The 9,545-nt window shown below is 37.7% G+C and overlaps 2 protein-coding genes across 3 annotated transcripts; both read left to right on the top strand.

Annotated features, from left to right (window-relative positions):
• The first annotated feature begins 495 nt into the window (after nucleotides 1-495).
• Nucleotides 496-2,610, top strand: LOC145821184 (protein RRP6-like 1). 2 transcript variants are annotated; one of them, XM_082917724.1, is made up of 5 exons: nucleotides 496-645; nucleotides 1,097-1,147; nucleotides 1,956-2,064; nucleotides 2,252-2,299; nucleotides 2,422-2,610. In XM_082917724.1, the coding sequence occupies exons 1-5, from the start codon at nucleotides 605-607 to the stop codon at nucleotides 2,488-2,490; spliced, it is 318 nt and encodes a 105-aa protein (XP_082773850.1). In that variant the 5' UTR covers nucleotides 496-604; the 3' UTR covers nucleotides 2,491-2,610. The 2 variants fall into 2 exon arrangements, 1 of the variants encoding a protein (XP_082773850.1); XR_014363214.1 differs by lacking the exons at nucleotides 2,252-2,299; nucleotides 2,422-2,610 and having other exon boundaries at nucleotides 1,057-1,147; nucleotides 1,956-2,185.
• Nucleotides 2,611-2,942: 332 nt separating this feature from the next.
• Nucleotides 2,943-4,715, top strand: LOC145821999 (uncharacterized). The gene is made up of 6 exons (XM_082918570.1): nucleotides 2,943-2,947; nucleotides 3,042-3,162; nucleotides 3,277-3,691; nucleotides 3,724-3,831; nucleotides 4,267-4,340; nucleotides 4,491-4,715. Exons 1-6 carry the CDS (start codon nucleotides 2,943-2,945, stop codon nucleotides 4,713-4,715), a joined length of 948 nt encoding a protein of 315 aa, XP_082774696.1.
• The last annotated feature ends 4,830 nt before the right edge of the window (nucleotides 4,716-9,545 follow it).

Below are 9,545 nucleotides of genomic sequence, written 5' to 3' on the forward strand. Positions count from 1 at the left end.
CTATTCCATTTAAATCTCACACCGATTTCATTTTTTTTCTCTCGCTCATTTTCACTCTTCTCTGTCACCAGACTCATCTCTCTCTCTCTCTCCTCTGCCGATCTCATCTACACTCACCGCCGCTGCTGTCTTCTCATTATCGCCTCAGATCGACAGCTACAGTGGTGGAAGAGGATGGCGGTGGTGGTGCTCGTTGAAGAAAAGAACAAGAGACGAGATCTGAAGGATTTCGAACTAATTAAAGCCAGATCTGAAGGTTTCAAAGAACACCTGATCCAAATATGGGGGTTTCGAATCAGATATGTTGGTAAGCTCCTTCGATTTCTCTTTTGATTTTGAATTTCTTATTATTCCTGGAATTAGCACATAGATTCCTCCTAGAAAAAATTATGATTTCTGGGTTATTTTCGAGCCTCCAATTCCGATATATTCGATATAATCGAGAACGTAATCATTGTTGTTGCTTTGGATTGTCCACGGGAGTTCAGATTGCGGAGAGATCGAATTGCAGTGACCTTGTTTTCATGTAAATTGATTCGGTGTCTCGAGTGTGAATGCGTGGAGTTGAAAGTTCCTGTAGAGGATGAGGACCAAGGTTTGAAAAATGGATGTGAATTTGAGACTGGTGGTGGTAAAGAGAGCAAGGTGAATAGTAATAGAGATGATCAATTTGAAATGAATATCAACCAAGTGAGCAATTACAGCTATGGAGAAGCTGAGGTATTGACTGATGATATTGAAGGTAATGCAGGCATTTTGTTTTAAGAAGTTTACCTTACGATTGTATTTTTTACTTTGTTTAATTCAATTCATTTTTCTTAGTAGATTTTCCCAAATATGGATGTTTGCACTGCTTTTGCAGTTGCGTTTAATGCGAACATCACTCAGAACTATGTTGGTTCTAGAAGTTTTATTCAAGAAACACAAGTGAGTTTCTGAACCTCTTCCTTGCATTTTTAGCTCATCATACTGCTAACAAAGAGTAGGTCTGTATATAATTATTGAAACATCCACTTATCTGCTGCTTTCTCTTGTTTGACTCCTCCCTACATCCAGTCCCTGTATTCTGTAAGATTGACCAACCAACTCGTTGCAGATACCAGAATGCAGATTGGAGACTTCGCCCTCTCCCTGATGAGATGCTCAGGTACGTGTCTGTTTGTGACCAATGATCCTTACTTTCCTAATTTCTTGCCTGCCTTTTTCATCTTGTTGTTTCTTTTGTTTTATTGTTTTTAGTTAGGAGTTTTTGTTTTGTTTTTGAGATGTGAAGGTACTTTGAATAAGATATGGACAAATGTCTTGTTTGGAACTCCTAATTATTTGTGAGGAAAATAAGTTGGCTATCTTTATTTCTTAAGGGTGGACAATTGAGTGGTAAAAGGTTCCATGTAATAAAAGGTTCCAAAAGTATATAAGATTATCGTACAATCCACTAACCTCGGAGAAGTTACTGCAGCCTGCATTCTGCCATGCCACTTTGCCCATTGGGTTTGAGTTGACATTTTATTTTACTGGACTTTTCCTTATGAATTACACAAGAATTTTGTTTTCTTCAACACAATGAAAATACACAAAAGAACAATCAATAAGAGGAATATAAAATTTTATTCTAGATGCTCTAGCAGTGCTTTGAATCTTGCAGTTTTCAAGGTTGGCACACACACTCTTGCTTCTCAAACTGTGCATTGAGGAAGGATCTTGGGCAGTCTTCATTGTCCCCCATGGTCTTAGAAATTAAATCTGAACCATTTTATGTGAATTGTATGTTGGAATTAAAAAAGATAGCAAGAATATTTAAGTGAGTAATGCTCTCCGTTCATGTTCCAAGGTGTAGGGCATTCAATTTGACAGATTCTGCCCTCTGTATCATAGCAGTTCATGTTTGAGTATTTTTATTTGATTATTTGTGTGTCACCCAAATCATCAGACTTATCATATTTTGTTTTTATTAGATATGCCAGAGAAGACACACACTACCTGTTGCATATTTATGATTTAATGAGAATTAGGTTGCTTTCAGCATCCACTGAGTCTGAAAATTCTGATGAACCGCCGGTGGAGGTATGACCTTTATAAGCTATGAACATTCCGTTCTCTATGCATATATATTGAAAGTACATAAGGTATTTTAATAACTATTTCACTTAGCTAATTGAAAGAATAACCTTTTTTAGCAATAAGATGTTTCGTTGTTGTTGCTTTTGATTCTTGGTTATTGTCAGTGATGGTTTCTTCTTGTTCGAAGCAGGGATTTGAAGTGATAGATATAATTTTTGATGTCAAGCACTGCTTACAGGTGCATTTTTCATAGCATATATGCTAAAGAAGAGCAAATTTTCTCTGGCAAGATTTATTTACATCATACTTGTAGTTCTTTGTGCTATAAATCTTGACAATAATTATGAATATGCATTGCAGGGATTTGTTGGGATGGCTAAGGATCTTAACACTATTTTGCTATCTCTTTGGAGCAATGTTTTCAACTAAGCATTCATCATTCAGATCTCCAGTTAACTACTTCTTGTTCTGTTACCAATTATGAGTCCTTCAAGTCTGATTGTTCTTCCTCATGTCTTTCATGCATTATTCTGATCTTGGTGGCTTGGATTGTGTATGTGTCTCATTAAGTTGTTATAAATGTTGATTACATGTCCTAATGTCTCAAGAGAGAGATTTTATAATGTTTCAAGATACAAAAAGCAATGTTAGTTTTACTTTATTACGGAAATATTCTTCTTGCCATCAATGAACCTAATTACGGAAATCTTCTTCTTGCCATCAAAAAATTTAATTTCCTAAAAAGTGAACCTAATTTTCTAAAGTCAAATATGATAATTTATTTAAATTCTCAAAACTTTTTTTGGAACAAATTTTTTTCTTTGGCAGTTAGGAAGTGGTGGTGTTATAGAAGCTGACAAATTTCCTTTTTGCCTGCATAAATGAGGTGTGATTATATTCTTTTCATTATCTAACTTGTTGATGGTAACATTCTTATAATTCTTGTGCTTTTTTTTGTTTAACCCTTTTTTTAATCATAGGAGCAAATTAAGCACACTGAGATTTGCCCAGCGTGCAAAGGCTATCAAGAACAGGGCAGTCGTTAATGAAGTAATGCAGGATGATGTGAATTTCTTGCGTGAAGTGATATGGCAATTGAAGGTATAAATATATATATTTTGTTTGATTTTGCATTTTTAGAAGTAAATCATATCTGTTACCACTTACACCAAAGTCCAAACATATGAAAGCTTACTAACTTTATATTTTCCTCAGGATGAACTGCTTCGGATGAAGGCAAATGGAAACCAAGCTGACCCTTATGGAGGTTATTCAACAGGGTGGAATGCCCGTAGAAGCTTGAATCTCCTGAAATTTAGCCTCAATCATCCAATGACTTTACCTCATGTTGATGATGACAGTGACGAAGAAATGGAAATTGTTGAGGAGGCTGATCAAGTTGGTGTTCAATCAACAAATGCCATGCATGTGGGCAATCTGGGAACTTCTGGGGACCCTCAGCCAAACACATCTGAGAGTGCATGTGATGAAAATGAAGGCTGTAAGGATACAGACGTCATTATGGAAGAAGAAGTATCTGAACAAGTTGACAAGCATGAAATCATCACTTTTTGGCTGAGTGTAGAATCACAGGTAAAGATGCTTTCAGCTGCTGCTTTCTTCATCATCTGCCTCCTCTTTCTTTTGATCATTTTTTTGCAGATGTTTACACCACAAAGATGTTTCAGCTACTGCTAGCTGCTTATTCAACAATAAGCATTCAAGATGCTTCTCTCTTCTTGGGAATGAATGAGGATGATGCTGCAAACTGTAAGTTTCTAGTCTTTCTTGTGTTACAAACTGTATTCAACAATAAGCATTCAACAATAAGCATTCAACATACATTGGAACTATACAACTGTGTTACAAACTGTATTCAACAATAAACAATAAGCATTCAACAATAAGCATTCAAAACCTTCTAGCCGTCCCAATTAGGTATGTTGTACTGTCACTGCTAGTCTTGGTGTGATGTTTTCAGATTCTTTACTGTCAATAAGCTTTATAGTGTGGCATGTTAGTTTTCATAAATTTTTTTGGTTAGAGTTTTATGCTTTACACCCTTGTCTTTGATACAGCTTTGTCAGTGAGCATATTGAAACTTTAGAAGAAATTGATGTTCAGTACAAAGAGTTGGCTTTGAAATCTGGTATAGAGAAATGGGACGTGTTCCTGCACTGGGTTGTGAACCCACTTTCATTTCAGATTTGGCTGATGCTGTGATTGAATGTCTTCCATACATTGGAGCGATGGCAGTCTCAAATCTTGAAGCTCGACAGGTCTGACTTTGGACATTTATATTTAAAACATGGAACTAATGTGGAATGCTAGTTATAATGTGGAACTAATAAGATCTTGTCTTTACTGATGTGCCATATTTTATTTCTTTATTTTGTTCTGACTGGAGGTTGTGGGTATGCCTTTTGCAGTCTCTAGTTCCTCTTGGAAGCATTGAAGAACTATTGGCAGGGTGTGATTCGCAGCGTCGGGAGCTTCCACCACCGGTCACGGTGTGGGAATGGGGATGGACAAAAAGTGCTGAAACTTGGAATGGGAGATCAGCTATGTTGGCAGTGCTTGTTCTACTGGTTTTAGAAGTGACTACCAGTGAGGGGTTTCTGCATCAATGGGGTGTGTTGCCCCTATTTCACTGAAAGGAATCTATGCAACTCCCTCTCTCTCACCCTCTAATTCACTCTTCTGTTTGGTTGCAGAGAAATGATACGAAAAGAAATTGAAAATATGAATTTTTGGTTTTAAATATGTTAAAAAAAATGCAAGTATTTGAGCTTAGGACTGATCTGGTGGTCTGAGGGTAAGTAAATGGATTAGTCATTATTACTATCAAGCTGGACCTATGAGGGAACAGTTATTCTGAAACTAATTATAGAACCAGACAAAATCATCTCACATGGGTGTCAGACTCACAAAAAAAGTAAGACTCATCTCATGTGAGAGGGTTATATCCAGTTCTATAATCTCTTTCAGTGTTTTTAAATTTATTCATGAGGGAATGGCGCTGCATCCTGCGTGACCCAATTTGGGAGAGAGGGAGCAAGGAGGGGGGATCACATTTATTGTAATTCTTTCCCTTTTCTTTTTTCCTTTTTGTTTTTTGTATTCACATTTATTGGTTTTTACTATTATAGATATGAGGGAATAGTAATCTCACATAAATATATGTCTATACAAGTTTCCCCTGAAATTGTTTCATTCCATCAAAAGGCCGATTGCATCACACTAACTGTGATATTACATTTTTATAAAAAAATTTCCGTTGCTTTTAGAATTCATTATTCTTATACATCTCTTTTTCTTTGCCATGAATCATGAAATAGATTCCTTGGGCATCAGCTAGTGCAGTAGTATTTGGCATGGGGCTGTTAAGTGGGAGGGGAAATCTTGGAACAGGGTGCAATCAAGCTTTTGCAGTAACCAGTGAAAGCCGTGCAAGTGATAGGTTATACCTAAAGAATTACCTAAAGAATAGGTAATTCTCAGCATAGGTACATCTCAGCATAGGTTATACCTAAAGAATTACACATAGTTTCACACATTGACATATTTTCTCTCACTCTCATGTAGTTGAGGTTTGCTTTTTTTAATTTTCAATTTGGATGCTTGAACTCTAGTAACTTATGACATCTATTGTATGCTCATGAAAACACGGAGGCAACTAGGTAAAGGGTTTCCTTGAAAAGAGTTCTTGGTTACTGTATGTGAGGTTATCATTTGACACTGACCTGAGTTGTCATACATATGGCTTGGTACTATCATTAAGTACGTAGCAGAGTACTACTCTCTTTTTAATGCTTTTCATTTGATTTTTGCATGTTGCTGATTCAAATCACATGATGATGTATACTTTAAATCCTTGTCGGAAACCATTGAATTACTTGATTTACTAATGGTCGTCGTAAAAAAATAGTGGCATTAAACTGCATGCTTAGATGTCGTGGATAAAAAATTATATGTCCCCGGGCTAGTGGCATAAACCCATGGGAATCAGCTTCATAAGTTGGAGCCTTGTACTCTGAATACAACCTTATTTTGCTATTAAGTTGCATTCTGACACCCAGATGTATTAGCTTATTAAGAAGTGGGTAATGCATCCGTGTTAACAAATTGGAATTGGTAAACTGTCAAAAACCACAACTATATGTTTTGGTTACTTAATTACCTTCAAATGTCTTTTCAAGCTTCTCTCATTATTATGGTTGGTTTACCTTTAATATATTGGTTTTAACATAGTAATTTGGTGGGTACCTTACTTACCAAATAAATATGTATTGACATTTAAAAGGGAAGTAAACCTTAGGTATGTGGGTGATTCCTTTTTGTTCGGATCTTTATGCATTTTGTACTAGGAAATTGAAATTAAACTTTATACTGCTAGATAATAAGCTTAAGGAACCTATTTTGGATGAAGTTTTATGCATTAGTGAGGCAGTATGAGCTGAATTTTACAACACATGATACTTCTTTGGTTTTATTGTGTATATCTCTGAATGCAGGCCAATAGAAAAAGTCAGGAGCCTAGTGTTCTTAAGCTTAAGGAACCTGCATTGGATGAAATTATCCATGCATTAGTGGGGGCGTTATAATCTGAATTTTACAAGACAAGATATATCTTCTCTGGTTTTTGTGCAAACAGGTGATTGTTTCTTTCCTTTCCTTTCTTCTCTTTCATTTTCTTTCTCACAGTCTATCTGATTGCAATTCCTTTGTAATTGTTCATTCAAATTTTCAATTTGGCAGGAAGCATCCTTATTGAATATAACTGATCAAGTGTGTGCTCTGTTCACTCCATCTGAGGTATGTAGCTTTGGTACGTACATATCATGGGATCCATTGTGTTCCTATAGATGTTATCCACTAATAAGTGCAAATTATGTATGTTATCAGTTCATGCTTTGTTTCTTGCTCATTATTATTTTTTGCTTAAAATGCTTTGCAAGATAAACTCTTTGAGAGCAGAATTTTATTGTTGATTTACCATGATTGAACCTCCTAGTTTTACCATTAGTATAAGTTCATCCTCTCTCTCTCTCTCTCTCTCTCTGTGAGCAGGTTGGCTGTACAAAAGGTGATGATGCTGGTCTTTCAAATGAGCACATGATTATGGCAGAGATTCCAAATGCTTAAGAAGCCGTGGTATAGGTGCATGACTTGGGGTGAAAAAATAAATTTCTAGCAGTGTGGTGGTTCTTGCTTTATGCAGGAAGGGTAATATTTGATGTGTATTATTAATACTCTGTTCAACTCTGAAAATTTGGAGACATTGATTAGAAAATCTGGACATTAATGCTTGATGCTTTGTGTCTAACCCAATGAATATGAAGGCATAATTATTTCTTGGCTAAACACAACTTTTAGACCCAATGACAAATGTTATCTGTCCTAATTTATGGTATTGATTTGAGTAGTGGAAATCATTATAACTTCTTCCCAACCCTATTTGCCTTAGGCACTATTACTTTTTATTATTCAACTGTTAATTTCACTTTTATCTTTAAATTATTCTCATTTTATTTTTTGGGATTGAACTTATTGGATTTTTTTCTTGAAGGATGTTGTATGGGGTACTATTATAGATGTGAGGGAATATTAATCTCACATAAATATATGTCTATACAAAGTTTTATTCATTATTGCTATTTTACAAGTATATTTTTGAAGTTAATCTCACAAAATTAGTAGTTCAAAAAAAAAAAAAAAAAAATCTATTGCGGCGTTTTTCAAAGCGCCACTATAGTTATATTTTTAAAATAACAAAAAATCTATTACGACGTTTTTGAAGCGTCGCTAATGCTTATGTGACGTCATGTTACCGTTGACTGCCACATTTAGCGGCCGCCTATACTAATTTTACGACGCTTTTAAAGCGTCATAAACTTACAGCGACGGCCGCGTCCTCGACGTTTGGTAATAAGCGTCACTAAAGGAATTAGCGGCGTTTTTCAGACATATAGCGGCGTTTTTGAAACGCCGCTAAAAGTCATTTTCCCAGCAGTGAGGTATATGTGGGGACATATTTTTTGGATAGCAAACACGTGGTCAAGGTGGCACCGAAGTGCCAGCCGAGGTATTACGTGTCTTGGTTGTGGCGCAGAGATGATCTCGGCTAGGCCGAGGTTATCTATGGAGATACCGAAATCCGAAATGAACGGATAAGGAACAAGAATCCTAGAATGGGGGAGGACCTCAGTCTGGATAAAGATAAAGCTCTTAGGGAGTTTATCTCTATCTATTAGAGAGTCCGGGATAAGTATTGAGCCAGAGTCCATTGAAGCTAGGCTTCTACAGGGATCAGGTCAGTGTTGACTATAAAAGTAAGGCACCCTCATGGGTCTAAGGTACGCTTTTGGTATTCTTGCATTGTGAGTTAAGCACAATTGGTTATCTTTGAGAGATATTGATTACTGACTTGATCGTTGGAGTACCCACAGGTGGAAGAACTACCGCGGTATTCTCATCTTTCTGTTACAGGTCGTTCGGGCGCAATCTATTCTGCTAGTGTTCTCCAGCTGAGTACTTGGTTGGCAATGTGGTCAGGAAACAGCACACACAATTTGGCGCCGTCTGTGGGAAAGAAAGGAGAATAGATGGCCAATGACGAACAGAAAGAAAAGACTGGGGACGACATCCTTACTTGAAGTGGTAAACACTTTGATCCTAACGAGGATGAGGACAATTGCAATGAAGAAACTTAGAACTAGAACCCCGGAGAGAAGGACGTCAGCTAGGAGGGAGATGTACCAAAGAAGGCAGACCGGGGCAGGTATTATAGCGAGAACGACCTCCAAGTTTGGAAAAACAGATGCCTGCGGAGGGACGGAGAGATGAAGGAAATATCGAATAAATTGGTAGCCCTGCAATCAGTCGTCAATTTCATGATATAGAACAACATCATGCAGCCACCGTTCCCATTACAAGATGCGTCAATTCCAGCGGCCAAGAACAATGCCCAGAAAGAGGAGCAGAAAATAATCCTTGCCGTCCCCCAGCACACCAGGGCCATGGAACACTCTCACAGGCCTTCAAGGGAGGTGGGGTGAGGAGAGTCAATGAAGGGAGATTCTCGGAGGACGCATCGTACCAAAGAAGTTGACCCCAAAGAACATTGGCATGTTAAGGGGAAGGAACTTTGTTTTGACGCAACGAACGGAGAAAGGTCCAAGAGGACCCATAACGACACTGGGAGTAGCGCGCCAAAGAGGCTAAAATCCGTAGATAGCCGAGCTCCTGGACGGACCAAGGAGGATCTGAGGGATTACCTCCAGAGGAAGCGACAAGATGCCGAGGTAACATCACCGGTCAAGCCGAGAATGCCGTTCTCGGTTGAATTGGACAAGTTGCCAAGGTAACATCACCGGTCAAGGCCTCGAAAAGGTTCCACATACCGAGGTTCTAGATATACGACGGTCAGTCTGACCCTAACTTTCACGTCGACTTGTACCTGAACTCAATGGCACTGTACACCG

The sequence above is a fragment of the Camellia sinensis genome, chromosome 3, assembly GCF_055761805.1.
Source record: "Camellia sinensis isolate YWXY chromosome 3, ASM5576180v1, whole genome shotgun sequence".
NCBI lineage: Eukaryota > Viridiplantae > Streptophyta > Magnoliopsida > Ericales > Theaceae > Camellia > Camellia sinensis.

What these genes read in the sequence shown, in the direction of transcription:
- LOC145821184 (XM_082917724.1), top strand. Translation starts at nt 605, where the DNA reads ATGGATGTGAATTTGAGACTGGTGGTGGTAAAGAGAGCAAG. An exon ending in GTGGTGGTAAAGAGAGCAAG is followed by an intron (nt 646 to 1,096) that starts GTGAATAGTAAT and finishes AACTCGTTGCAG; the next exon opens with ATACCAGAATGCAGATTGGA. An exon ending in ATGTCAAGCACTGCTTACAG is followed by an intron (nt 2,300 to 2,421) that starts GTGCATTTTTCA and finishes TATGCATTGCAG; the next exon opens with GGATTTGTTGGGATGGCTAA.
- LOC145821999 (XM_082918570.1), top strand. An exon ending in AAGTGATATGGCAATTGAAG is followed by an intron (nt 3,163 to 3,276) that starts GTATAAATATAT and finishes TATTTTCCTCAG; the next exon opens with GATGAACTGCTTCGGATGAA. An exon ending in CAAATCTTGAAGCTCGACAG is followed by an intron (nt 4,341 to 4,490) that starts GTCTGACTTTGG and finishes TGCCTTTTGCAG; the next exon opens with TCTCTAGTTCCTCTTGGAAG.